Below are 27,753 nucleotides of genomic sequence, written 5' to 3' on the forward strand. Positions count from 1 at the left end.
TTAAGTGTTGAAGCTTCCAAAACTTTTATTCAAGCAGACAGCAGGTAACCTCAATACAGACGTTAACATCCCACACCAAGTCAGGCACCAGCCCTGCCATGGCAGCAGGCACAGCTGTGCCAGCTCCTGAACCACCAGGTTTCATCTTTCTCTGCTGGTTGCAAAGCACACGATTAAGTCTGACATCGAGATGCATGCAAATGCTACAGCGAGGAGTCACAGACAGCAAGCTCTTAAATGCCATCTGGAGAAGTGGCACTAGGAAACAGCTACATAGGGTTGTGCACGTGCCTCAGAGACAGCAGGACAGCTAAGGAAGAGCGCTGGGACTCACACAGACCTGGACAGCAGGCTGCCAGGAAGATGAAGGCAAACGGAGCCCCTCGGTTCACATGGGCTGAGCTCACTGCACAAGCAGCGGGCATCTGTGCCTGTCCTTCGTGGAGGATTAAGTCCCTCACCCAGCTGCACATCCTTCAGGCATTACTGCTGGGCCTCAGGTAACGCTTTTCATTTAAATTACTGTGACTTTTTTTTTTTTTAAAACACAAATTTTCACAAAGTATTCAGCTCGCTGTTGACTGCCGCCTTCCTCCTGGCAAGCTGCAGTGCAGCCTGATGTCAAACACCAACAGCGTTCAGCATCACGTCAAGGAGCAGTGCAGCACCACGAGGAAGGTGTTTCTCCCAAAAACAACCAAAAGGAAAGACCAAGGTTTCCAGTGACAGCCAGGACAGGAGCAGTGCCCCCAGGCGTGCACACCAGCATCAGCCAAAGCAGGCTGAGTTCTCTTCAGTAGTACACACACCTAGAGCAGCAGCCCGAGCCCTCCAGCCAGCAGTCAGCCCCAACCCCTACATTCTATTCACCTTGAGTTCCTCACATCTTTGGGACCGGTTTGAAGGAAGTTTAGGACAGCACAGAACACTCTAACTACCGCTAACTACTCTAGGTTTCACTAACATCCCAAATCAAGTCTTGTTACTCGGGGCAAGAAGCAACTTCACAACAGCACACCTATTAGAACGAGTTCAGCCTACAGAGAAGGAGTCTACAGAAGTACAGAACAGATTGAAGGTCGTATTTGCATCACCACAGGAGAGTGGGGAAAAAAAAGAAAGGGCTGCAGGAAGTTGATTCATGTTAGATACTAACCATCAAGCTTTGCAGATGACATTTCATGATAAGCATAAAACAATTATGGGAAACACTGTCCCCGATAATTACGTACACCCATAGTGCAACATATGGAGGTCACTGCCTCCGATATAACACTGTGGTAGGCAAAAACTACCTTGTTCTTTACACATTATGGAAGACACTGCCCCCGATAATGTCAGTTAGGTTTCATGATACATAAGGTACTGGAAGTCTGCAGGAAGCTGCCATTTCCAATGGGGCCAATGCCCAATCCGAGGGATGAGTCCGCGTGCGGCGCGGTGGATGGAGCGAGCGCTGCACAGCGAGCCCTGCTCAGGGTGCTCTGTCCCTCCACGGAGCAGGGAGCAGTGCCACCACACGAGCACAAGGCTTCCAGAAACAGGGGAGAAGAGGCAGTCCTAAGCCCACAGAGCGGCACAAGACACCTCAGGGAGCCAAAATTTCCAAAATTTGAGTAGCTTTTCAGCATTTCAAGGGTCATTTGGAAGTGCAACCCGGAGACTTGCTACCAGGTTTAAAAATAAGATTTTGGGGGGGCTTGTTTAGATTCTTTTAAATGCAAAGTTCCAGTATCATGTTTGATTGTAATAGCAGATGCTGCTTTATTCAAAAACGACAGTATAACTGTCATAATTATGGAAGGCACTGCTTCCGATAATTATCTTCTATAAAAAAACCCACACACCATTTATAGTGAACGCTGTCACTGATAAATAAATAAACAAATAAATATCTCAGTGTCAAACGAGAGCCATCCTGCAACATGGCATCAGCCAAACAGAGTTTGGCCAGCAAGAGACTCTGCTTTGCAAAAGGCCCCAGCACAGCAAGGTCTGAAGTGCCAGCCTAGAGCTGGTTCTCAATGATTCTATTCTACAATTCTAATGGAATACAAAAAAGGGGCACGACATAGTCTTTGGGTTATCTTTCCTGGGTATTGAGGCCTGCCCTTGTAGCAGCAAGCCTCCAAGACATTATTGGAGCCCTGCTGCTGAGTAAAGGCAGGCTGGGCACTTCAGAGCTTGCTGATAACCCAGCACTTACAGGCTGCTGTTCTTATTTTTCAAGCATAGGTTTGTGTCTGCAGCTCCCTGGCCAGAGAAGAGATCCTTAGTGTGTTAGAGGAATCCATTCCCTGCCCTGTCACTACGTTTAGGAGGTGAACAATAAAAACATTCAAGATAGACACAGTACCTCTCCCCACTCAAGGTACCGGTTCAGGATTCCCTTGTGCTGTTAGCTCTCAGGTACACCAGAGAGCAAACCCCACAAGCAGCTGCAGGTGATAGGTTTGGACTGTGGTCAGATGGCAGCCTGTCAGTCAGAGATTTCATTGTAATTTTAGTACCTGCCTTAGAACTGCCTCCTGTGAATTTGTGTAAGGTGAGATTTAAATTTTATGCGCAACTTTGGTAACAAATGTTTTCTTGACCAAAAAAACCCTCTACAGAAGAATAGAGCCACAGTAGGGAGTGGGTTTCCCTAACCCTGTACCTTAACCAGGTGTTTACAGTGTCTAGAATTCATTGTCAGTGTCCCAGACATCACCTCCCAGGGCATTGGCAGCCCCTTTAATGGTCCAGGTCGCTAGGGCCAGCTGCTCTTTCAGCAAGTTCAGATCCACGCTGCCCTTGCTGGTTTTCAACAGCTGCAGATGTTCCACCAGACTCCGCAGGGTGTGGTTGCCTTTGCCAAAGAAGACGTGGCGAAAGGGAACTTCTTTTGGTGAGAGATATGGTGAGAGGAAGTCATACTCCACCTGCAGCAGAGGTACAAACTTAGGGTTATACTCTCACCTCCGATGTTTTTCTTTCCTTATCTGCCCCACCACCAGCCCCCAGCCTCCCATCACCACTCAGCCCTTCCTGACAGCAGCTCGGCCAGGGCCAGATCCTGACAGCAAGCACAGAAATCAGTCACATTAACACTTAGCAAGCAGAAGAAACGCTGATCTGCACAGTGTCTGCAGCTTCCAAGTACAAAGCCCATCCTGGCAGCGCTCACCCTGCGAGGAAAGGCAAGCCAGCTGCAGACACCTACCTTCATGATCCTGTCATTCAGGGCTCTGCGGATGACCTTGTTCTCCCTGTCACTGTTAGCAATGTCTCTTCTCAGTGCATCTGCAGCTCGCTGGAAGTCACCACGGGCAAAAAACAGCCAGTCCAAGGTCAACCCCAGCTCCTGTGAGGGAGGAGCTGTTAGCAAACCTGATTTTCTTCTTTTGCAGCTCTCTTACCAAGAATTTTTTTTTTGCCAGTTTAATTAAGTAGCAGAGCAAGTTCCTGGCAGTCTTTTCTGAGGTCACTGAGCGCAGCTTATGTCTCTCCCCACCCAGTTTCTTGTACTGAGGTAGAGTGCAGACAGCAGAGGTGCAGACAAGATGCAAAGCCGCACTGTGCTGTGGATGACATCCAGACTAGAAACCATAGCACCCACATCCACTTCCACCACAGCCACGTTAGCTCGATCTGTCTGCCACAGCTACAGTGCCTGTATTGCTCTATAAAGAACATCAACTCAGATCACACCTTGTGACACTCATATCCAGAGAAGGAAGATGTCCATCCAGTTGTACCTAACAGTTCCAGAGTACTGATAACACGTGGCCCCAGAACAGCCTTCAGGGATTCAGTGCACTCAGCACCTTTCTTACCTGCACATCTTTAGTGTAAGGCAAAAACTCCTCCTGGTATGCTAGTAATTCTTCACTGTATCTCCCAAAGTCCAGGAAGAGCTCGTGATCATGGGTCAGCCTGAGAGCTACTTGTCCAGCTACTTCTGCAGCAGCACGCAAATGAGCATCCAGATTGTTAATCCTCCTCAGGTTGTCCAGTGTGTCATACTGAGTGTCCAGGAAGGGATATTCCTCATCTTTCTAGAAGAAGGAAGGCACTGAAGTTAGGCAGAAGTGCTTCGCCAGCTGGGAGTTATCTCCCAGTACATTCCATCTCCTCGTGCCTCTAAGTAGTGAGATTTGGGTTGGAAAAGCTTCAAAGCACAGGAGAGGGGAACAGACCTTCTGCATTTAGTCCCTCACAGTTTCCAGCAATCAGCAAGATGCTCTGCGTGTTTGCTAGCCCATTCCCTCAGATTTCCCTGCAAAGTTGTGAGCAGGCAAACTCCAGCACCTACTTTGGTATGTGCTGACAGCACTCTCCAACCCTTCTGGGCAGAAGAACATTAAGTTTTTTGAAGGAAGCCTGACACTAGCAAGATCCAAACATTCATGAGGCAAAGACGCTGTGACCAGAAAGGCTCCCAGCTCTACAGCTGCAGAGCAGTGCTGGCTGCTTGGCTAAGGCCATTTTTGCAGCAACAAGCTACAACGACAGATCTGGATAATCCAAGTTAGCACTTGCTCTGGCCAGTTGTACAGCTTCACCAAAGCACTCTGCTTACTGAACAGCAGGTTGTAGTGCATTTTCTTTCCCCACGGAAGTAGCAGAAGCTTGACATCTTTTCTGTGTTTTTAATTTCTGCATCATTGACGTTTGAACCTCCAGAAGAGTGCTGGTCCCCCCTCCCAACAGAACACAAATGTCCAAGGCACTCAAACATACACTACAGGCCAACCACATCCCAGCAGCAGTCTCTAGAACATGTACTGCCATGGCCCCCAGGCTGAGAGGTCGCATCTCCTCTCCCAGAGAGGCTCCTACATGAACACTAAGCTCAGGACAGCACCCTGGGCTTCGCCATCTTGGAGAGTAATACCCCTATAGCACTTTCCATGAAGTGAATACATCAGGCAGTTAGACAGACAGTACTTACATTGTAGAAACCAAAAGACACCACTGGGATTCCCGAGCATGCTAGGAAAGGAAATGCTGCATTATCCAGGCCAAGAGGAACACTGCAAGAGACAGGTATTGAGTAGTTACCAACTGGTTTAGGCATTCCAGGAAAAAAAAGCTACAGCGCTAGAGCTGAAGCCCCGAACCAGCTGGGCTACCCTGTCTAGACAAGACAGGTTTTGGTAAGGAGTCCCAGCCAAGTACCAAGGGCTGCCAGTCACTGCTCTTTGTACAAGGTGGCTCTTGCCCTGCAAAAAGGGCGTCTGAACTGCCTACAGGCAGCTTGGGGCAGTGCTAAGCAGAGCTACTGCTCCGCTGTTCACGCTTGCCTGACCCCACTGCAACAGGTAAAGCCTGCTCCAGACAGCGGCATGACATTCCAGCACAAAGAGCAGAAGCTGTTCAGTTAGTTCTTCTACAGAAATTTGCCTTCCCAAACAGCAAGATGGCAATACTTACACTGCCTTTACCCAGTCCGAGCCAACTCTGTCATACAGGCTTCTTGAGTTTGTTGCTGGATCCTTCACCTGCAGAGAGATGACAGTCACTGCACTTGTTCTGACCTCTGTTTAGATTGCCATGTCTGTCCCAGAACTTGCATAGCTATGCCAATGTCTTTTTCCACACAAGCACACTCTATGCAGGACAGGCACTCACCTCCCACCAAACAGTGATATTTACTGATTTCACATGGGGCATAAATGAACTGCAATTCCCAGAGCCCGGCTGACTTCAGACAGGGCCCTCCAGAATATTTCAGCCCCTTCACGTGATGCTCCTCCCAAAAACATACCTGCTCTGCTGAGGAAAATAACCCAGCACAGCTCAGGCTTAAACTGTAAGTCACACCTGATCAGCCCGAGACCCTTCAACTCACCCCCTTCATAATTCTCTCCAGGAGCATATACAGCAAGGGGCTAGCAGAAATCTTGACGTGGTTTTCTCCTACAAGAGAGAAAGGGCATTTGACACACTAATATCTACTAGAGCAGCTCAGCCCTGTGACTGAGAAAGATCACGTGATGCAGGTGGTCATCTATCTATAGCTTGTTGCCAGAGGGTCTTCAAGATATGTAGGGCAGAAATTACTGAGACCTAGAAGAACTGTCTTCTTCTGGCTCAGGCTGCAGCAACCTCCCTGCTTCAGTTCAGCCAGTGATAAATGGGAGTCATTCCAGCTTTCAGCCAAACATCCTGCACCACCTTTGACACAGTCAGAGTAGAGTTTCCATTTCTGGAGGCTAATCAATGTCTGTCAAACTATTCTAGTCCCATTTGGCTTCAAGAAAAAAAAAAAAGAGCGGCAAATTACCCAGGACTGCAGCATCCAAGTTGACGTAAGTGAAAGCTTTAGCATGCAGTATGGCCGAGTACCCCTAGAACAAAACAAATATTTTAAGACAAGTAGTAACAGTATAACACCAGGGCATTTAATTAAAAAAATAAATGATGACTGAGCAGCCAAACAAAAGTCTAGCAAAGAAACTGTACCTCCAGCCATTCAGTAGCACCCACAGCTCCATAGTCTCCTGCGCTCCAGCTGGCAAAGATGATGCTTCGCCTCGGTTTGTAGCCCTCTGCAAACAGAGAGATGGAGATCTTCAGCCTTCCCCACTGGAGATACAGATCAGTGCTCAGGGCCTGGGCCAATCCATCACTTGCTGCTCAGGCAGAGCTTAAGTGTTCTGGTTGCTACAGACAAACGTGCGCACTAATGGCAACAAGCGTACCCTTACCAGCCCTCCTCCATATCCTCCATGCTACAGAGCTGTATAGTGAAGCCATGCTCTCTGTATTTCCCCTCCTTTCTTTAGCTGCCTGAGCCCAGAATTAATGCTGGGGACAAGAGCACTTGCAATCAGTGCCACCATGCAAGCCCCACCCCTCCAGCTGGTAAACTAGATGTTTTTCACCTTCAGGCCTGGCTGTACAATAAACAGCTCAAATTTGAGGTTTGTAGCGCATGCTATACAAGGATATTCTTGCATTCAAGTCACACCAGATACAAGCAGGTAGTCCCTTGGAAGCAAGTGCTCGTTGCAGACAAGTTGTCTGTGTTGGACAAGAAATAGCCTTTCAGAAACCTTCCAGATCCCCTACTCATTCTCAAAGGATTATTCTGTAACTGGGCTCTCCAGTGTCAGCATGGAGCTAAACCAGTATCATGCTTTAGTACACAAGTATTTACCATTTTTCACCATGTCTGAGATCACACGGGCAAGTTCCAACAATATAGCAGTTCCAGTGCCAGCTTTAGCCACTCCTGGGCCCCACGAGTCTCTCTGGGCTCCAATCACAACATACCGATCTATAAAGGAGACATCAAGAACTGAGGTACAAGCTTCACTTTGCAAATACTATCTATCAGAGATGCAGCTTTGAGTTTCTGTGCCAGGAACTATGGACAGAGCCTAACCTCTGTACGAGGAGCATTGCTTTAATTTAGCCTTTCCCTGGAAGCAGGGTTCAGTTTTACTCTTAACCCTTAAAGAAGGGTCTTGGTTCTACTGGGGAAAGTTCCCCTCAAGCCTGAGCCACAAAGCAGTTGCTTTTACCTGGTTCTTCAAATCCCTGGATAGCACCAAAGATGTTCAGGATCTTTCTGTCTTTCATGGAATTGTTCACATCTAGTTTCACCATTATATCACTTTCCTGCTTCGTTGTCACCTTGCAGGGAATGATCCCACCTCTCCAATCTTCAGAGCATGAGTCTCCATCCATTTTGCTGAGGGAAGAGAGACCCTTTCAACTCATTATCCAGCTCTGGCCTCATTTAGTTAAATGATATTAGGATAGTTATGTGATATCGTTTAACTATCCAGCTATCCTGTCTTTAAGCTACAAGACATGGACATGAGCAACATTTTTCCAGCCAGTCCCAGCAAGTGCTTCCTGCGATACACAGCAGAGACCAGCAGGGAGCTCCCTGGGCTCATAATACCTCAACACCATCCTTAACCACTTGCAACAGAGCCATCAGCACATAAGCCAGGGGAGACCATTACCTAAACAGGCTGGCTGCTGCACTGCTAGAGATGGTCTGAACAGCAATGTGGGGTAGTCCTGAAGATTCAACTGGTGGAAACTGGGTGTGGTTGAATGAAGGAAAGCCTGGGGTGTAAGGGTCTCCAGTTCCAAGGTGGGCCTGTGAAAAGCAAGAAGTTCCTCAGGTCTCAGAGAAGACCAACTCCACAAGGGCACAAAGCACTGTTGAGCTAGGAGCCTGCATGCAGAAGGACTACTACAGTTTGCAGCTCACAGGGAAAAAAGTAATAGCAAACAGGTGAGCTAACTGCATACTCACATGTCCAAATGGGACAAGTGCATCTGTCATCCTGTAATTGAGTGGATCCACGTACATGAGCACTCCAGCTGCTCCTGCCTCTTTAGCATTTGCAACCTGAAGAATAGAGCAACATCAGCTGCACATTTGCACTTGTGGAAGTGCTTTTCAGCTCTACGTCCACGATGCGTGCAGACAGGCACAGCGAGACTGGCACACTGCTGGGCAGAGCCCTACAGCCCTGTCTCTCCACAAGTAACCACCTGAAGAGCAGTTCTGGGACAGGCCTAAAACAGGCTTGTGTACAAAAGGATTTGGATCTTTCATAGGCTGCTTGGTGTTACTTCCTAGGAGGGGAACATTACTGCAATACACGTGGCAACACACCAGGAAGGCAGTGCCAGCACTTGGTGCAAGTGAAGGCTCAGCAAGGGGACACGCGAGACAGTGCAGCCAAGTTTTGAAGGTATGTGGCTGCAGTAACAAGAGCTGCCCTGGAGGCAGGGCTGTTCTGCTTCTAACAGCCCTATTGCTGCACCTAGCAATACCAGCCAACTTTGCACCCTGCCATCCCCCAGACTGCATCCTTCTCCCTGCTTTTCTCAGATGCTTAGCCATCCCAGTCAGGCTGCCAGAGGCTAAGAACATTGGCCCCATAAATGGTAACCAGCTCCTTTCAATCTGTGTCCAGACCTGCACGTGGAAGCTTGGAGAAAAACAAGCAAGACCAGACCTGCTGAACAAGTCTACCTATGTGTTCCAGAGACTTGAACTGAGGCAGAGAGGTGTGACCACAAAACAAAAAACCATGTTTGGCCAGGCTTTGGGGCACAGAGTGCTTACCTTCTCAGCAAGTGTTATTTTCCCAGCTCTGACAATGGCTATGGTTCCATTCAAGGAAGCCACTGCCTTCTGTATCTTCTCAAAGTCTTTTTTCAGTCCATAGTTCACATAGACAGGCTTGCCCTAGAACAGAAACACTGTTATAAACACAGCAGTCATATACTGGTAAGACACTAGAAACAGTCTACAAAGTTATGGAGCCTGGAACACATCAGTCTGCCATTAACAGAATGGAGTTCAAACTCAGCAATGTAAACTCTGATCACATGCAACATGCCTGCTGGAGCAGCATCTCTGTCAAAGTTCCTGGCTGGAAGAGAAATTTAAACTGTATCTTGCTGAAGGAAGAAAACTGTGTGTGCCCACTCCTCTCCCCCTCCCCACGAGCTCTCTAACTGGGGAGGTCTTTATATAGTGCCTATCTTGAAGCAAGATATTTCAGACATTGCCATCTGATAAGCATAGACAAATCCCATGATTTTCCTGGAGTCACTTACAGAAACTGAGCCACTCTCACTGTATGCCACGTATGTATCAGGAGTCTCCAAGGTCTCCTCGCTACCACTGAGCGAAATGGACACTTTGTTCCTGGTGCTGTTAAAAGTTAGGAGACAGCATTATGTTCTTTCACACATTGAATATTTAGCTATCTCACATAGTCAGAATTACAAGAATTCACAAAATAAGTCAAACGGAAAGCCTGAACTCACCCCAGTACTTCCCCAAAATCATTTCTAGGATTGTTCAGAGACATCAATGAAAGTTAACTCATAGAACAAGTAAAGAAACAGTCCGTGCTTCTAGATCTTACTGCTTCCTTCATAAGAGTTGCCAAGCAAACTGAATTCCCCTCACACGAAGGGGCAGGAAGCCTCGTGGATGTGAGCTGTCAGCCAACACAATGCCAGCTGATACCCTCCTGAGCCACTGGGGGCCACTGCAACTGTTGGGCTAGCAAGGCAATCACCTATGCTATTAAACACTAGAAGTCTGCTTTTCAGTTGTTTTTATTCAGTGTGTTTTTCTCTCTCCACTTCTTAACCATGCTTTAAGAGACAGCTGTTCCAAGGAAAATCCAGAGAACTGCTACTAGCCCCTCTGGACATAAGAGGTCTAAAGAAAGGAGGAGCTATGGCTTGGCTAGGTAAGGTCTGCTTTATAGAGGTGTAGCTGGCTCACAGTTTCAGCAGAAATTGTGTGTTTACTCAGGGCTACGGAGATCCACGCTATGTAAAAGAAAGAGATTTGCATTTCTTCATTAACATACCTGCCTCTGACTTGCAACTTAATATAGTGTTCATCATTCCACACTTTATCCAAGAGGAAGGTGTTGAATTGGTCATGAATGTAGGTGGCCAAGTTTGTATCTTCAGTCTCACCAGCCTCGAAGGATTCCACGCCTGCTCTCTGCCTGCAGGTAACAGGTGTACGGCTTAGGCTACAGCACCAGGTTGCACTACAGCACCCCAGCCTACACACTCAAGTCAGACGGGCCATTTAAATCCAACTTTAACCACATGGCTCCCTGCACCATTATGACCCTTGTTCTCCAAGTGAGCTTGAGTTCTGCTCACATTCTGCCTCTCCCATAGTTCCAGAAAGCTTAGCTTACAGCCGTTACCTCAGGTTGTCTCCAAGACGCTTGGCTGACAGCTTAGTTGACAACATGGCTCTGAGATCAGGCCAGTAAAAGACAGGTGGTCCCTGAATCTCTTCTTCCTCAGTTTCATCACCATCCGTTAAGTAAGATGCAGTAGGAGTTATCTCACACCTGCCACCTCCATCTTGACACCTGGCAGCCAACTGCATTCGTCCACGATAACTCAAGTACCCAATGAGAAACCCTGCAGAGACAATACATATTCCTTTGTGTGTCAGAAAGCCAACTATAGCAGCTCCACACCAGACAAATGCACTCACAGCAGCTTGACAGTTAAGATGCATCTCTGTTCTCACAGCATTTTTAACAAGCTGGTGTACCCAGGGACACACAGGAACAGCATCCTGACGTTTTGCTTGAGTTGGCACATTTTAAGGCACAATGCAGATGTAATCTTGTCCTTGGCAGAGTCCCCCCAGCACCACTCAGTGAGAAGAATGTTTACTTTAGGTTTGCAGCAGAGTTAAAACATTTTGAGAGATCAGCACGAAGCACCTTAGGTATTCGTCCACATCTCTAGAGAAGCATTAAGAGCTGATCGAGGGAAAACCAGTACCCTTGCCACAGCAACCTGTTCTTTAGTTAAGTCACAGCCTCACTGTCAAGCTTCACACTTCTTTGTTTCAATTCTATACAAGTCTGAGCTAGGCATTCTAAAGAGTTAGTGAAAAGAAGCTGCAGCCTAGATTGAGGCTCTTTAATCACCTCCTGAAACAATATAAATTCTAACATTAATGGCCTTGGAGAGGTTCTGTACTACAGCCCGCTTCTTGAAGTTGCTTCCCACCCTTCCTTACCAATCAAAAGGAGGAGAACAGCTGCAATGACTAGGAAGCAGAGTTTCTTGCCATTTCTCTGTGGCTGAACCATACTGGCATGCAGGTGCTCTGGCCTTTCAGCCTCCCCTCCTTCCTCATCGTCAGCAGACAGCTTCATCTCCACGTGGCTGTTGTCTCCATCTGTTTGCCGGGCAATGCTGAAACGTGTGTACGACATCGGCTCGCCACTGAACTGTTGAAAGACAGTCATGTCATGGAAGGGAGTTTGCTACACCAGCCTCCAGGCAGCTGCACCTGTGCTCAAACTAAATCCAGGTCTCTCACCTGAAACTGCACTAGCACAACCCAAGCACTGGCTGTCAGTAAGTCAGGCTGGCTGCTCTGAACAGACACGGCCAGACTCAGATCCATGTAGGGTCTGATTCTAGCTTGGACTCTGTTACAGACATGACACAGAAAACACCACTGACATTTCCCACATGAGCCCATGGCAGGCAGAATCTCCTGGTCTTAATTCAGTACACTGCTCTGACCTGAAAATGCACAACTTGCACAGAACGGAACTTTGATCTGAACAGAAGAAAGGGAAGACAACCCCCCCCCCCCACAACGTGCCTTTGAGCCATTTTCACTTTGACGCAAGTAGTTTCATCCGGTGTCTATATAATCTTACATTAAACTGCCACAGGCTACTTTTAAATTACACTTGTGATGAATATTATAAGGTAGCTAAGCTGAAAAGAGATGACCCATGGGAATCATAGAATTACTTGGGTTGGAGGGGATCCTGAAGACCATCCAGTTCCAACCCTCTGCTATGGGGAGCTCTGTTGGCTCGCATCAAGCTTTCTGTCCTCCAGAACCCCTAAGTCCTTCTCCGCAGGACCACTCTGAAGGAGCTCTCCCAGTCTGTACATACATCTAGGACTGCACCTTGCACTTGGCCTTGCTGAATCTCACTAGGGTCTCATGGGCCCACTTTTCAAGCTTGTCCAGGTCCCTGAAGTCCCCGTGTCACAAAGGCTGATCTGAGGTGAGTTGAACTCACCTTCCCCTCCCCACTCCGCCCCCCAAAGTAACCTAACAGAACACACGCTGATTGTCCTGACATGCAGATAATCAGCTTCCTCAGCAGTACTTCCTCCTGGGACATCGTTCAAAGCTCACCCCCCTTCCTTATCTCTTTTTTTCAGCTTCCTGAAAGACCCAAGACACCACAGCAGTTAGCGATAATCCCACCGCACTGAACAGCTCACACCACCTTATCAAAGCCAGCTAGCTACAGCAAAGCCGGTCTCACAACCCACACAGGAGCACCTAACACTACTTATCTCATGCCACCAAGGGATAAACAGCACAGGGGTGGTAGCGCCTTACCAAGTTCGACAATGCTGCTCTGGCATGATCCATTGCCTTCCGGAGGAGTACCCACCAACTTGACTGAAGGCCTAGAAATTCAGAGCACAACAAATCAACTCTGGCTGCTCCCCTGCCACCATAAAAGATACCCAAGATCAAAGTCACCAGTGGAACGCATGTGCATGCTTCTATCTATGTCACAGTGTTGATTAACCGGCAAACTTGCCCATTAACCTTGAATGCAAGTTCACAACAACTCTTTTCAGGGAACCCCAGCGGTGGTAGGGAGCACAGCTCAAAAGCCAAGGGTCTCGTCAATTGCAGGACCAGCTCTACTTAGGAAAGGGCCACAAGAGGTAGTGCTGTGACAACAGACACCACACACCTCAATCTATCGGGGCTGGCTCAATGGCAGCTTGGAGACAAGCATCTGGCTGGCAGCCAGGGGTGGCACAGCACCCTGCGCCAAAGCAGCGCAAGTTCCTAGCCCCTAGGAACAACACTTCCAAAAGGAAGGTATCTCCTAGTTGACTTTACAGCGTTATAAAGGTAACCTCTGCTTTGACCAGCCTCATGAGACAGCCGAGAGCTGCCACCCAAAGCTGCAGTTTACTTTCATAGCTGGGATTTCTCTAAACGGTAAGTGCTGCAACCAGAACTGCTTTGCCACGTCTTCCTTGGTGCTTCAGCACTCCTTCCTTGGACAGCTGTCGGAAGAAGCTCTGCGCAGCACTGCCTGGACAGCGGGGGTCAGGCCCACCCAGCTCCCGCACCCTGACGCAGCGCTCCGAGAAGCGACTTGGAGCTGATCCCCACGGGCAGCAAGCTGGAATCGCTCTTCAGGCGCACACAGATTACTTCTACACCTGGGAGCCGTGCAACACAAGCCGATCGCTTGGGGCGGAGAAGATCAAAGGTTAGTACTAACGGCCGGCAACCCGCTTCGCCCTTTGCTTAGAGCGGGGCAGCGTGCAGGCGGGGCTGCTAGCAGCTGGCAGGGGCTGCGAGCGACTGCCAGAGGCCCAGGCTCCACCCGGCAGGCAGGCCGTGCATCCCCAGAGGGAAGCGTGTGCGCGGGCAGGGCATGCGCTCGCAGCAGCAGCGCCCGCAGCCGGGGGAAGCGCGGAGGCCCACACGGTGTGACTCCACCGCCTCGCAGCACCCACAGCAAAACCCGCAGAGGAGCTGAGCAGAAAGCGGGCCCCGGCGCACCGAGAAAGCCCGGGGAAGGGGGGGAGGAGGGAGCCAAAAAAAAAATCCGACTCGAAATAGAGGGGAGGAAAAATAATTTAAAAAAAAAATTGAAAGAAAAAAAAAAAAGGTTAGGCGCAGCCTCCCGCAAGGCGGGTACCAGGGCACGGCCCGGCCGCGATAAGCGCCGCGCTGATACGCGGCCCGCCGCAGGCACGTTCCCCCTCATGCACCTCAAGGTCAGCCGCGTGCGTGCGTGCATGCGCTCCCAGCCCGGTGCCGCCCGCCCCCAGCCCGCTGCAGGCCGCCCCGCACCTGACCGCGGTTCGCCTCTTCCTCCCTTCTCCTCCTCCCGGCCCGGCCCGGCCCGCACCCCGCTGCTCGCTCACCCGCCGCTCGCTCACCCGCCGCTCCCGCACCTCCGCCGCCCCCTCCGCTCGCTGCGCAGCGCCACAACTGCCACCCCCCGCTCCCTCCGCGCCGATCATTCTGGGCAGGCCCCGCCCCGCGCCCCTCTCTGATTGGTGCTCTCCTCCCGCGCAGCCGCAGTCCGTCCGCGCCCGCGCCCGCGGGAAGTCAGCGGTGGTGTGGGGCGTCACGCGGTCCTCGTGCGCTAGGGGCGAATTTAACCGGGGGGTCACGAAGCTGCGGGGCACGCTTGTCTTACGTTGTCCCCCCGTCACTGCTCCTTCCCATCCCACCTGGGCCGCTCTGAAAGTAATGCCTCCTATGTATTTCCGTGGAAACCTCAACAGAGGCAAAGAGCGCAGTAGCATGGTTGGATGGAGCAAATTCTCAGCTGCAAAACGCTATTTTTCATCCTAGCTGCCATCGTTAGCTGCGCGTTTTCTACCTCCACAAACGAGCCTGCATGCCTTGCTCGTAACAGTCTGCACCAGAGGGGGTGACTCGCTGTCCCCACTGCTTCACAGTGTTTCAACGCCATAGGCGTTCAGCAAGCACTGATGAATGCCTATGGGTGCTGTTTTTTCCACGTGGAGGGATTCATTTCTACCCCTTGGCTTCATACGTGCTTCCACGTCAGGCACCGTTTTGTCGCTGCCCCTCTGCTCCCACAGAATGTAATGGGATATGGGTGGGAAGGTGTGTGCGCGTGCAGGGCTGTGCTTTTGGATCTGAAGGAGCAAAGGCAGCTTTCCACGCAGTGCTACCTGGTATTGCTGTTCCATTTGTGCAGCAAGAAGGGTGGCAGGCCTCTGTGAGAGCCTGCCCTGTAACGTGAGGGGAACGCAAGGAGTGCCAGCAGCTTGTGCCAGCTCACAGCCCTCAGCAGCTCCGTGGCACCGTGCTGTGCAGGACAGCTCCGAGTGCTCTGCACGGCTCTGAGCAACCAGCTCTTGTACATTGGGGCAGCCCTGGCCTCTGAAAGAGGGCAGGAGCAGAGCTGTGTGGTTCCTTATTTTGCTTATGGGAAACTTTGAGGAGAAGTACAGTGTAGCAGCGTAAGGGTGAAGGTAGTAAATGATATATGGGGAGTATTTATGAAAGCCACAAAGCTCCCCTGCCCTGGGTAAGCCTATCCCCAGCTGGCAGCGCAGTGCCAAGCTGCGGCTCAGTGGGTGGTTAAGGCAATAACTGTGGGCAATGAAGATCTGCAGCAAACAAAGGCACTGCAAATGCAAACAGGGCGTTCAGGAAGGCACGTCCCGCAGAGAGCCCGAGCTGCTGACGGGGAGCGGCAGGAGAGCCACAGTGCCCTGCAGCGTCCCAAGGGACTGCTGTGCTTGGTGGGGGCATGATGTCCCTGCTGGGCACTGAGGGTCGCTCCATCACAGAGCCACCGAGTGCTGCCCATGGTCATGGGAGGCCCCACAATCTCCTCTGCCTTCTCCGGGCTCCAGCGTGAGTGAAGGTCACCGCTCCCAGCTCCTGCCTTGGAGTTCAGCCCATCACTCGGAGCAGTGCCAGACCTGCACGCCGCTCCAAGGTTTTGGTGTGCACATGCTCCGCGGCGCTCTGCTCGTTTTTCCCTAGCTTGTTAAAGCTGGTAGGGATGGATTATTGCCTCAAATCCGCCCCTGCAAAAGAAAGATGGGAGCGGAAAGTTGGTCCTTTGGCAGAACACATGATTCCAAAGAGGATTATGTTTCATGAAAAGAAATACATTCCTACGCTGATAAAGGGGGGATTAGCCAGGTCAGAAACTCGATGCGGCTGCTGGGAGAGCGGCCTCCTGTATATCAGCAGCTGGGAGCAGTGGCAGGATGTGCCAAGGAGCAGCCCTGGGCAGCTGTGACACCAGCTCTGGCTTTGAGGCTCAGGCTCCTGGCAGAGCTGGGTGCTGCGGCTGTGCCACCGCCGGACATGGGTGGGCATTGCCCTCCTTGGTGCACATCTGCCTGGGCAGCCAGCAGTGCGGGAGGGTGCAGAAAGGAGATGGATGGAACCTCTGGGCGTTTTGAAGCACTGCAGTCTGGGTGCTCGGGAAAGTACAACCAGTGTTCTGAAGGAAGGTGCCATTGCCTTGCTATTAGGGAGTGTCTCACGTGCTCATCACATGCCTGTCAGAGAAAGGTGAGGCACCCACCAGAGAAAAGGCAGAACCCGATAGATGGCAGCATGTAGGACAAAAGGGGATGGTCTTAGCTTGCACCCGGGGAGGTTCAGGTTGGATATTAGGAAACATTTCTCAGAAAGAGTGGTGAGGCACTGGCACAGGCTGCCCAAGGAGGTGAGGGAGTCACCGTCCCTGAAGGTGTTCAAGAACCAGGGAGATGTGGCACTGAGGGACGTGGTCAGTGCTATGGTGGGGATGGGTCAACGGCTGGACTAGATGATCTTAGTGGTCTTTTTCAGCCCTTATGATTCCGTGATTGCACGAAGGCCTGCTGAGAAGAAGGTGCTTTCCTTCTGCTTTGTTCCAGGCAGGCCTATGTGCAGCCCACTAAAACCATGCGATATCTCAGTTCCCTCTCTGTAAAACCTAAAACAGGGCTTTCCAGCATCACACAGGTCTCCACTCCCTGGCAGCGCCTGTGCTGCTGTGCTCAGCACTCAGGACACTGTACACACACCAGCACAAATTCGGGAGATCTCAGAGGAGTGATGCTGAAAAGCAGTCACAGATTTATGTCTCTCCATCAGCTGCCGTCTCTGTTTTGGAGCTGCTGCCATGCGCTGGACTGTGCCAGCCCCAGCTCTCCACAACACATGCTCACCACAGGTGTTTTCTGTTCCCTCTCACGGTATCTTTGGGCGTGTGCTCAGCAGTTCCCCATTTTCACACCTGTCAGGAAAGGAAAATAAACTAACACTTCAGAAGCAGATGTTTTTGTACCACAGCTAGTGTTGGCAGTGCAATACCCCAAAATGTCGCATTCTTCAAATGCAACGTGCTGCCTGAGAGCAGTTTAACCCCTTTTACGTTGCAGTTGCTGCAGGCTGGAAGTCCTGGTGCCAGCTTCCATCGAGGCATTCCTCCTCATGGCAGCACGGCCCTGGTGTTTTTAGATCACAGAATCATAGAATCACAGCATGGTTAGGTTGGAAGGGACCTTAAAGCCCACCCAGTCCCAATGCTCTGCTGTGGGCTGGTTGCCTCCCATCAGCTTAGTTTGCCCAGGGCCCATCCAACCTGGCCTTGGGAACCTCCATGGATGGGGCACCCACAGCTCTCTGGGCAGCAGTGCCAGGCCCTCACCGCCCTCTGAGCAGATGTTTGTTTCTGTGTTCTCTGAGCTCCTGAGGGGCTCGTGCATCCCCTGACTCAGGCTCAAGTGACCCTCTGTTCCTTCATTTATCAACGCCATGATGTGACCATGTCCCTCATGTTGGAACATGAGACCAAACAGAGTAAAAATAGAGTTTCACTTCTGTTTTATGGAGTCGCTGACACTTGTGTGACCAGCAGCACTTCATAAGTTTTGGTGATGTTAGTTAAAAAGAGAGGGAAAACAAAAGCCCCAGAGATAAACAGCAAAGGAAAACACACAGCCAGGAAAAGGCACTGGAGGGAGTGGAGACATGGCAGGTAGCGCTCCGTCTTCCCTTTGAGATAACCCTTGTCCTTGCATCCTTCCCCGGGAAGCACCTGGGTCCGGCCTGGCTCCTTGTCCTCAGCTGGCCCGAGGAGCTGCAGAGGTGAGGGGAGGCTCTGGCCAAGGACACTGTCCCACCTCAGGGACCTCTGTCTTGCCACAAGACCCCAAGCCCTCCAGAAGCTGCACCAGGAGGGAAGCAGGGATGGAGGTGCTTGCTTCCTCTGTGCTTCTTGCTGGAGGCCAGCACAGAGGGTCAGGGGAGAGGCTCCAGCTTAAATGATGTCCCAGCAGGGTTAAAGCAACCTGGATCTTTCACCTGGGCTTCCCTGCTTGCAAACATTGTTTTTTGCTGGGATGTTAACTCTCCACAGTCCTGAGGATCCCTCTGTGCTCCTTGCACATCCTGCCTGTAGGGAGGATGGGGGCTGTTATCTCTGCTCAGAGCATGCGGAGAGATGGGACCACTGGCAAAGACCAAGGCCTGGGAGATGTTCCCTGCTTTGGGGTTTGGGAAGTCGTGGTGACTTGGTGGCAGCACGCCTTGGCCACATGGCTTAGCACAGCCAGGACAACCAACCGTCCCCGTGCCCCAGCCAACCCATGCACCGTGCTGCTCCCAGGCGCCAGTTACGCTTTTTGGCAAGATGCTGGTCCTTCCCAAGGGGACAGCAGCATCACTAGGACAAATCTCCAGCATGCACGGGGCCGATACCGCTTTCACCAACAGACAGTGCTCAGCAGGGCTGGCAAGAGATGGGGCAGGAGCCGTTGGCAACCCGGAGCCCTCAGTGCTGTGGGGTCAGCCTGGTTGCGGTCCCACTATCTGCGGGGCTGCACCTGACCCCGATAGCAGCTCAGCCCCGTGAGCCTGGCTGCACTTATCTACTGCTTGGGACTGCCTGAGCCAGGCAGCCGCAGGGGGCTGCGGGGCTGGGGGCCAGCACACAAACAAGCTCAGGATGTGAGCACAATAGGCACAGAAGCAGGGGGACGCATCAAAGCAGGGCAGCTCTCGAATTGTGCGCGTTTGATCGCACCCCTGGGCCTGGCCCCTGCTGCTCTGGGGGCTGGAGGTGGGAAGCGGAAAGGGAAAAGGCAACGTGGAGAAGGCGGGCATGGGGCTGGGACACAGCCCCGAGGGTCCTCGGCCCCCACGTCACGGGTTCCTCACAAGCTCCCTCGGCCCCTCTTTGTTCTGTTCCTCACTGATCCGTATCTCAAGTGCAAAACACTGCCCCTCTCTTTCCCGCTTCTCTGGGCAGGCGTCTCAGACATTTTTCCAAAGTGCTTTATTTTCACAAGTATTTCCCCTGAATCTGCAGTTTTCTGAATCTGGGAGCTTTTGGAGTTTTCCTCTGCGGACTTTGTGGTTTGAGACCCACCAAACCGGGGAAGCCACCTACGATCTGCAGTGCTCCCGTGAAGCAGCCCGTGTGGCCTTGGAGCGTGGGACACGGGGATGGGTCACCCACAGCAACCAGCTCCCACCTGCCCCTGTGTTGCTGGATAGCAGGGGGCAAAAGTCCCTCTCTGCTCATCCTCAAAGGGCCTGGGAAGAGGCTGGAAAGGCCCGGAGTTTCCCTCTGATTTGCTCTGCGGTGCACATGCTGCTGTTTGGGGATAAGCGGCAGCCAGAGCCGCTCGGTGGGAACCACCCTTCCCGATAAGGGACTGTGCTGGCTTTCAGATTAGATTTGACCGCCGGTATCTGTGCTTCGGGTTTTTGAAATGAATTTCTTAGCAAAAAAGGAGCCCAACTTGGGGAAGTAGAAACAACAAAGGAGAAGGCAGCACCCTGCCACGCTCTGCAAGGGAAAGCTGTCCCCAGGGGCTGGGTGATGGTTCTGCACCCGGTGCAGCTGGGCCAGGCCGGTGCTCTTCCTGCAGCTTTGTGGTTGCAGCTTTTTGGCCTCGGTGCCTTTCCTGCTGCTGAAGCCATTGTCAGGGTAATTAACCAAGCAGGTGCCGGCAACCCTTCGCAAGCGGAGATTTTGCTTTGTGCTGTCAGCCCGCTGGCAAGCCGCGCTGCAGGCAGATTAATCTCTCTGAGCAATATCTGAAAGCAAAGAAGGGGCTTTAATTGGGGTGGGATTAGCAGGGAGGGGGGGAGATCTCTGCCTTCTTGCTAATTGCCCCTTATTGGCGGCTTCAAACCCGCCCTGGCTGGCAGGCTGCCTGCTGCTGCGTGCCGGAGCGTGGCCGAGCAATGGGTGCTCAGTGCAGGTTTGGTGCAGGTATGTCTGTGGCTTCGTTTGCAACAACGTGGTGCCTCCGAGCAGGGGTCTTGCAGTGGCGTCGCTTTCTCTGGGTGCATGAAGCACCTCAACGGCAAACCTCGGGCTGGAGAAGGGGCACAGTGCTGGGAAACTGGAGATGGCCTGGCTGCCCAGCCAAAGTGCCGACCTTCTGGTGTGTGCTGTTCTGCCCTGCAACAGCCCCGGGTGCATCCCTGCCCTGCGTGCTTCCCTCAGGATGTGCATGCAGCAGGGCCAGGGTGCTGCTCGGTGGGAAAGCTGACTTACTGCAGGGAAAAAATGTGTTTTTGTCTCGATGGAACAGCTAAAAAAGCATCTGAAGGCAATGGAAAAAGCTCTGCCTGTTTCCCCGGTGACCAGAGCTGTCCAGTATTTGTTTTGACCTCCTGAGGTTTAGTTGTAAAGAATGGTCATAGCCGTAGAGAAATGGTCAGCAGAGACCAATCCTTCAGCTCTGCTGAGTCTCAGGAGAGGCCCCGGGGCTGTTGTGTGGGTGCAGGCACCTCCCAGCCTCTTTCCTTTCCTCCCCTCCAGCCAGCACTTGTTGGATTTACTGGGTGTGATTGCCCCTGCCTTGAGACAGTGCCCTGCTTTGCCTGTGCACGTCCCAGCTGCTCAGAGCAGCTGCTTTATTAATTATGCTGTGATGCCAAATGAGCATGTGCTGATGCTCATGTAGAGTCACGATGCCCACACTGTGCGCACGCAGTGACACTGTTGGGGCCTGGTGTGCGCTCCCCATTGCTGACCCCAGAATGGGGTGGGATGGGCAGAAGCAGCTCTGCCCGTTCCCAAACACGCCGTGTGTGTGCTGGCTCTTGGGAAGAATATTTGTGGGGATGAGGTGTGCCTTTCTACAAGCCTCAGCGTTTCCACCTGCGAGCTCCTAACAGGAGACAGACGGGAAAGAAAATAAACTCCCGACCAAAAAAAATGCCCCAGAGCCCATGCTTCTAACTCCTCCTTCTCAAAATGCAAACATCAGCAGTGTCATGTGATGTTTTAGGTGGCCATGAGAGAAAAAAGCCCCTCTGTTTTCCAACAAGGTGCCTTTCATCAAGGCTGCCCGCAGGAGGAACCCGCTGGCCCTGCAGCCCTGGGGCTGCTGCTGGGAGCGGGGAGGAAGCAGAGCCCCGGTGTGTTTGTTGGCTGCAGTGCTTCCTCTGGGGCTGGAGACCAACGTCGTCCACTTGTCCCCTTTGAAGGCGACAAAATCCATGCCATGCTGAGCGCAGCCCCGCTGGATGTCGGTGTTCTGGGAGGAAAAGCAGACAGAGAGGAGCCCGGAGCTGCTCGGTTGATGGTGGAGGCGGAGAGGTTATCGGGTGCCCCATCTGCAGGGCTAGGTTTGAAAGGGAGGGACAGCTGGAGCCATCAAAGCTGCTCTGGTGGCTTCTGTCCAGCTGGAGAACGGCTCCATCCAGCCCCTCCCCTGCTTCTTCCAGCCACAGCGGGCTGCCCTGCCTCCCACCATCCTCCTCCTCTCCCAACCGGAGATGGTGAAATAGCGGCTCTGTGCGTGCCATGTGCTGGGGCAGTGGGACACCGCTGGGCAGAACCAGCACAGCCAGGTCCTGGTCCTGGCCCTTGGGGTACTGCTTTGGGAAGCGTGATTGAGGCCCTGGCAGGGGCGATAACCAGCCCATGGGATGCACTACCTTGGGGCACACCCATCCCAGCTCGCTGCAGCACGTACACGTTGTATAAGAACCTATATATTATATAAAGTCACGCGTACACACACACAGCTATGTAGGTATGTGTAGCTGTCCTGCTGCCATACATCCAGTCTGACACTCGGAGCAGCATTGGGAAATCGCCACTGAGCGGGCGAGGGGTTCACTCATTCCATGACTTCATTCGTTCCAATGGAGCAGAGCACTGGGACTGCAGCGGCGCTTCCTGCAGTGACCTTGAGGAGCATGACCCATCTGAAATGTATGTCCGAAACTCCAGCCCTGTTCTACAAATAGCGTTTGGCACGTGCTGTCCCTGGGCATCGAAGCGAATGAGCTGACTCTGCCCTCCTGCCTCAGGGACCATTCCTCATTTTACAAGTGGGGAAACTGAGGCACGGCATGCTCCCTGACATCGGGAGCTCTGTGGGTTTGCAGGGCATCAGGCTTTGTGTGCACAGGGACTGCTCCCCACTGCAAAGCACAGATGTGAAGAGGGGGCCTGCAGCTCTGCCAGGGATCCCCACCTCTTGCTCCCTCCAGCCCTATCTCCTGAGGATGTCTGCTCCTGCCCTGCCTGCTGCCTCCCAGGGGCAATCAGGGAGCTGCACGCACCCTTATCTGCAGCCACCCGCGGGCCGGGCTCCAAGGGCACTATCAGTGGTGTGGCTCTGGCCCTGGGGCCCCCATCCCTCTGCACTGGGGCTGGGAGTGGGGGCACCCTGACCATTGCACATGGATGCTGTGACCGTTGCACGGTGATGCTCTAGGGCTCAGGACCCCTCGCATCCCTCGACCCCACTGCAGCACACACTCACCACTGCAATGCCACCTTTGCAGTTGGCCAGGTGTTGCACTGCAAGGCAGACTGTGCAGCGTTTCCGCGCTGCAGGATCCAGCCCCCGTCCTTCCCCAGCCTTCCTCTCCTGGTGGTTTCCTCCCAGCGCCCTGGGAAAGCCTTTCCTGTCCCTTTCTCAGTGCTGCAGCCACTGTGCTTTATTTGTTTATCTTGAGTTGCGTCCACCCTCGTGCTTCCAGTGCTCCATGGGGTGCTGCCGGGACAGCGGCGGGGATGAGTGGGGACACTGCCCTGAACCTAAAGCCGTGGGGTGGGGGCAGCAGGGCCCTGCAGGTGTCACTGTCCCCAGCCACATGGCGCCCTGCAGCACGGCGCAGCTCACAGTCCTGGGCAGAAAAGCGCATGGAGGGAAATGTTTATTGCCTGTTTGTCCAAATGGACCACAGCATGAGCACTGGGGTGAGGAAGGTGTCTCCCCATGTGTGCCAGCTGCCCTCGGTGTCGGTGACGGTTGTCACTCCTCAGTGTCCTGGCCAACCGGCACGGCACTGGGCTCTGGGAGGGAGAGGAGAGCATAGAGGGAAAGGACCTGGGAGCCAGGACCTGCTCCAGCCACAGCGCAAGGAGCCAGAGGTGGGTGGAAAACCACCCCAGGCAAATATTTTCATTTCCAGAGCTTTTCTGAGTACTGGGGAACGCTGACCCAACAGCTGCGTGGGCACTGTGGGCATGGCGAGAGGGCTCTGTGGGCTTTTTTGGGCAGGTTTTCAAGAGCCAAATGGTTTTGGTTAAAGAAAAATGCTCACCCACCAGACAGAGTCCTGCCAGCACTGCCGGTGGCCCTCAGAGCACTGCACCCATGGGGCCATGACTCCCTGAGCTTTCAGGTACTGGGGACCAGTGGGGTGAGTCTGTCTGGGAGCTCCCTTTTCTTTCTGTGCCAAAGGGTTTTTTTGCCTGCTTGCACCAGGGGATGGATGCTCACCTGGCTTCAGCTCCTGCTCATCCTGCTGGCCTTCACGTGTGGCAGCAGCCTGCGAGGAGAGGGGTGGCTGTGGGGAGAAGGGCTGAGAGACCCTAGGGCCACCACGAGGGGATGGGGGCAGGAACAAAAGGAGGAGACCCCAGCCCCCCCATCCCATTGCATTGCCCTCTCCACACCCATCTCTGTGGCTGGGGCAGATGTGAGCAAGGCATCGCAGGCATGCTGCATCCTGCTGGCACAGCTGGTGCTGGCTGCCTGCTGTGGGAGGTGACTGCCCTACCTGCTGGCTCTCCTGCTCTTGGGACATGGCTGCATTCAGCTGGGGTGACGTCCACACGGCCAGCACCGAGCAGTTCTGGGATGGTGGTGAGCTCACGGAGGTGGTGGTGGTGATGCTCTCAACACTGATGGTGTGGGTCAGAAGCAGCCGGGCACAGTGGGGTTGGGACAGTCCCAGCAATGCCTGGCATGTTGGGGCATCACACTGGTCACCATACTCACCTCGAATTCCACAGGGCACAGCATAGGCAGGTGTAAGCCTGGGGGTGCAGAGTAGCACGGTTTGACCCTTGGGATGGGAACAGCTGGGGGCTCAGTGCAGGTGGTGTCACTGAGAGGGGATGGAGAGGGGTGATGTGGGCAGTGTGGGTACCTCCTTGCGCTCAAGTGCCTGCACAGTGGGATTGAGCCGTGTGGAGCATCGGTGCATCACGTTGCTGTCTGCTGCTCTGTGCTCGGTGCCCTGGTGCCATACCTGTTGCCTCGGTGCATGCTGTGCTCGGGTGCCCCAGAGGGCCCAGAGCATGATGGGGTTCAGGTAGAGGATAGTGAAGACGGTGACCGCGATGCTGCAGAGCACGTCAGGGACAAACAGCCACGAGCACACTGTGCACCAGGGATATGCACAGCAAAGGGAACAGGCTCCAGCACGCGCAGCTCACACGGCTCCGCAGGATGCACGGCATGTGTGTGCACGTCGGGGCAGGACTCTGCCTCTCGGCACCAAGGATACACGTCAATCTTCTGCAGGGTGATGGGCTGCAGGGGGCAGAGCAGCGGGAGGAGGATGCAGGACAGCTGCACCGCCACGGATTGGGATGTGGCGACCGTCAACAGGAGGTGGATGCAGCCATAGTAGGAGATGGTGGGACGATGCTGTGGGCGATGCTGGGGCCTGATGCATTGCCCTGGTGCCTGGCGATGCTGGCAGAGGTGCTGCGATAGAGGGGTGCTGGCAGCGGGGGCAGCCCACTGGGACCAGGAGCACCCAGGGTCTCGCTGCCCCCTCTGTGCAGCACTGAGCACTTGGGTGTGCATACGAAGGGTGTAGAGTGTAGGGAGAGGGGTGTGGGATGTGGCCAGCGGGGCTGCAATGTGCTGGAGGTGTGCAGTGCTTTGTCCCTTACCCTTCTGCAGCTGTCACAGCAGAGGCGGAGGATGTGATGCCAGCAGGAATGGTGGCACCTGTGGCAGCGCTGCCGCCTCGCTGTGCCGCTCTGCTCCAGCACCTCCCTCTGGGTTCTTCCTGCAGGTGACACAATGGGGACCCTGCTCCTTCCAGACCCGGGGCCATTTCCTGCTGCCCCATCCCCCTGTATCCAGGTGTCCCACCTGGCTGGAGGAACTCCAAATTGGAGAATCTGAATACCAGCAGGCTGATGACGGCCTGGATGAGGAGGATGGTGCTGAAGAAGGGGCCCAGAGGCAGGCTGTGCAGGGCCAGCCAGCTGTACCTGTGGGATGGAACAGGGCATGGAGCTGCAGTCAGGGAGCAGGGTGAGCACAGAGCTGATGCTCAGCTCCAACATCTCTGAGATGCTGGTATGAAAAGGTGGCTCTGTCACCCCCCGTTGCCACGGGTGCTACTGTGCGCTGGCTTACGGGTATGAGACCAGCAGGTGCAGGACCAGGAAGGTGCTGAATGGAAAGGAATCAAAGAGCTCCATGGTGAGCTGGGCAGCTGCAAGGCCTCACAGCCCGGTCTGGATCCCCTTCCCTGGCAGCTGTGGCACAACAATCCGTGTTCCACTCCTATGGCAACTACTGCATCCCCGCTGCACCCCATGGCAACTGCAGCTTCCTGTTCCCAGAGTGCTGGGGACCCTTTTGGGGTGTGAGTGCCACCCTGAACTCTGCAGGAGCCTACTGCATTCCAGAGCTCATTTTCCTTGGGGTGCTGGGAGTGCACCAGAAGTGCGAGCATGCCCACTGCCCAGGGGAATACTGCGGTCCATTTAAGGCAGGCACACATTGAACACCCCAGTTCCCAGCTTGGAGTGCCCCCTTCCCAAGCCAGAGCTTTTCCCCTGGGGCTGGGGCTGAGCAGTGCCAGCCCTGCCCTCTAGTGCTGTGGTGCCCAACTAACTGCTGGGAGCTGGGTCCTTGCAAACTCCTCACCTGCTCCCATGTGCCCACAGAACCACACGAGTGCAAGGGAGGACAGGCAGATGCTCAGCCATCGGCCAGGCTTCCCATGGCCTCGCGGGCAGAGTGACACCAGGGTGGCAGGCAGGGTGACACCAGGTATTACCCCACTCCTCCAGTCCCCCAGTGGGAGGACACATGGGGACCAGGGCAACCAGGCACCATGGGGTGCCCACTCAAGCCCATCCATGGGATGCCCAGCAGGGTGGGCAGGCAGAGCCCTGCATGCCAAGCTCTGGGGACATGCAAGCATGATGGCATATGTCACAGACACTCCCCCCAGGTCGATAACCGTGTGGCCAAGGCCCTTTGCGGGGCTGGGCCAACACCAGGGCCTCACCAATGAGCACCCAGAGCTGGTTAAACTTGAACGAGACGCCAAAGCCTCCCTGCGGTCCCTGCCCTCGGGACTCTGACCCCGCGTGGGGACAGCACAGGGAAACCAAGGCAGTCAGTGCCGAGCAGCCCCGCCACTGCCAGGACAGAGCCAGACGGGATGGATCCCACCATGGAGCTGGTAGATGACCCCAGGTGGGCACCGGGTCCCCATGCTGCTGGGTTGCTTTGCAGCTCCTTTTTGGAGCGGGATTTTGGGTTATGCAGAGAGAGGGGTGATGCGAGGGGGCTCTTTGGGGCTGAGTGTCTGTGTGTTCCTGCTTGCTCTCAGCAGCATTCCCCTTCTCCACAGGTTCCCTCAGCCACTGGTGAAGATGTTGATGGTGAACTTCAGCGTGCCGGCTGCGTGCTTCTCCCTGCCACCCACATCCTGGCAGCTGCTGCAGCGTAAGCAGGGGAGCGGGCAACGCGGGGTGACCCTCCTCTTGCCCCCTGTGGGAGCAGGATGGGGATGAGGGATGGAGGGAGGAGGCAGAAGGCTGCTGTTTGGGTCTCAGCCCCCCACCCCAGGCAGGAGGGAACATGACAGGACTCAATAGAATCAGGTTCTTGCCCCTCCCTGGCAGATCTGGACATGGTCCAACTCTCCATCACGGGCCTGGCTACCATCCTGACGCTGGTGTCAGTCGCCATCTATGTGGAAGAAGCGTACTACATCACCCGCAAGACCAGCTGCCCCATCAAGATGAAGACTCTCTGCTGGAGCAGCTCGGCCCCCACGGTAAGCTGACCCTGGGGACTGCACAGGGGGTCCAAACCCCCATGGGGATGGGGACAGCACTGTGCCCAGCCCATGTTTCCCCACAGGTTGTGGCTGTGTTCAGCTGCTTCGGGCTGTGGATCCCGCGCTCCATGATGGTGGTGGAGATGGCCACCACGATGTGAGTATGGCCTGAGCCAGGGTAGTGGGGGCTGGCTGCTTCCGCCACCTTCCTCTTCCTCCTCCTCCTCCCCAGGTACTTCGCCATCTGCTTCTATGTCATGATGATGGTTATGGTGGAGGGCTTCGGGGGGAAGGAGGCCGTACTCAGCACCCTGAAGGATGTGCCCATGGTGATGAGCACAGGGCCCTGCTGCTGCTGCTGCCCCTGCCTGCCCCGCATCACCATGAGCAGGTGAGAAAGAGATGGGGCAGGGCTGTCACCC

The 27,753-nt window shown here is 53.7% G+C and overlaps 3 protein-coding genes across 12 annotated transcripts in view; 1 reads left to right on the top strand and 2 right to left on the bottom strand.

Annotated features, from left to right (window-relative positions):
- Positions 1–14,578, bottom strand: TFRC (transferrin receptor). Of its 2 annotated transcripts, none has more exons than XM_021393905.1 (19): positions 14,476–14,578; positions 12,899–12,969; positions 11,540–11,753; positions 10,704–10,926; positions 10,350–10,493; positions 9,580–9,676; positions 9,083–9,205; positions 8,261–8,356; positions 7,962–8,101; positions 7,512–7,681; positions 7,145–7,264; positions 6,448–6,533; positions 6,269–6,332; positions 5,834–5,901; positions 5,416–5,483; positions 4,934–5,015; positions 3,816–4,037; positions 3,203–3,343; positions 1–2,921 (listed from the first exon to the last, which is right to left on the bottom strand). In XM_021393905.1, exons 2-19 carry the CDS (start codon positions 12,929–12,931, stop codon positions 2,679–2,681), a joined length of 2,334 nt encoding a protein of 777 aa, XP_021249580.1. In that variant the 5' UTR covers positions 12,932–12,969; positions 14,476–14,578; the 3' UTR covers positions 1–2,678. The 2 variants fall into 2 exon arrangements, with proteins under 2 accessions (XP_021249580.1, XP_021249581.1); XM_021393906.1 differs by having other exon boundaries at positions 14,461–14,482.
- Positions 12,976–27,753, top strand: part of SLC51A (solute carrier family 51 alpha subunit) — a 15,862-nt gene continuing 1,084 nt past the window's right edge. The window contains exons 1-5 of one of the 5 annotated variants that reach the window (XM_021393913.1): positions 12,976–13,796; positions 26,900–26,994; positions 27,174–27,328; positions 27,415–27,488; positions 27,564–27,722. In XM_021393913.1, the coding sequence (XP_021249588.1) occupies positions 26,922–26,994; positions 27,174–27,328; positions 27,415–27,488; positions 27,564–27,722 (461 nt within the window). In that variant the 5' untranslated portion in view covers positions 12,976–13,796; positions 26,900–26,921. The other 4 variants (XM_021393912.1, XM_021393910.1, XM_021393914.1 and 1 more) reach the window with 4 other exon arrangements.
- Positions 22,963–25,822, bottom strand: LOC110397528. Of its 5 annotated transcripts, none has more exons than XM_021393919.1 (9): positions 25,669–25,821; positions 25,399–25,520; positions 25,194–25,312; positions 24,800–25,002; positions 24,440–24,635; positions 24,289–24,326; positions 24,068–24,191; positions 23,788–23,854; positions 22,963–23,188 (listed from the first exon to the last, which is right to left on the bottom strand). In XM_021393919.1, the coding sequence occupies exons 1-9, from the start codon at positions 25,731–25,733 to the stop codon at positions 23,181–23,183; spliced, it is 942 nt and encodes a 313-aa protein (XP_021249594.1). In that variant the 5' UTR covers positions 25,734–25,821; the 3' UTR covers positions 22,963–23,180. The 5 variants fall into 5 exon arrangements, with proteins under 5 accessions (XP_021249594.1, XP_021249595.1, XP_021249592.1 ...); XM_021393920.1 differs by having other exon boundaries at positions 23,788–23,836; positions 25,669–25,818; XM_021393917.1 differs by lacking the exon at positions 22,963–23,188 and adding an exon at positions 23,204–23,357 and having other exon boundaries at positions 24,800–24,990; positions 25,669–25,822.

Source organism: Numida meleagris, chromosome 4 (genome assembly GCF_002078875.1).
Source record: "Numida meleagris isolate 19003 breed g44 Domestic line chromosome 4, NumMel1.0, whole genome shotgun sequence".
NCBI lineage: Eukaryota > Metazoa > Chordata > Aves > Galliformes > Numididae > Numida > Numida meleagris.

Bases quoted from the DNA above. Each gene is read 5' to 3' on its own strand.
- TFRC (XM_021393905.1), bottom strand. From the start codon at position 12,931: ATGGATCATGCCAGAGCAGCATTGTCGAACTTG. The intron at 7,682-7,961 runs GTAATGGTCTCC...CTCTTCCCTCAG, and splicing joins GCAGCAGCCAGCCTGTTTAG to CAAAATGGATGGAGACTCAT. The intron at 6,333-6,447 runs GTACAGTTTCTT...GTTTTGTTCTAG, and splicing joins GTGCTACTGAATGGCTGGAG to GGGTACTCGGCCATACTGCA.
- LOC110397528 (XM_021393916.1), bottom strand. From the start codon at position 25,733: ATGGAGCTCTTTGATTCCTTTCCATTCAGCACCTTCCTGGTCCTGCAC. The intron at 25,003-25,193 runs GTAAGGGACAAA...CCTCTATCGCAG, and splicing joins GCTGTGACAGCTGCAGAAGG to CACCTCTGCCAGCATCGCCA. The intron at 24,192-24,288 runs GTGAGTATGGTG...CCACACCATCAG, and splicing joins TGTGCCCTGTGGAATTCGAG to TGTTGAGAGCATCACCACCA.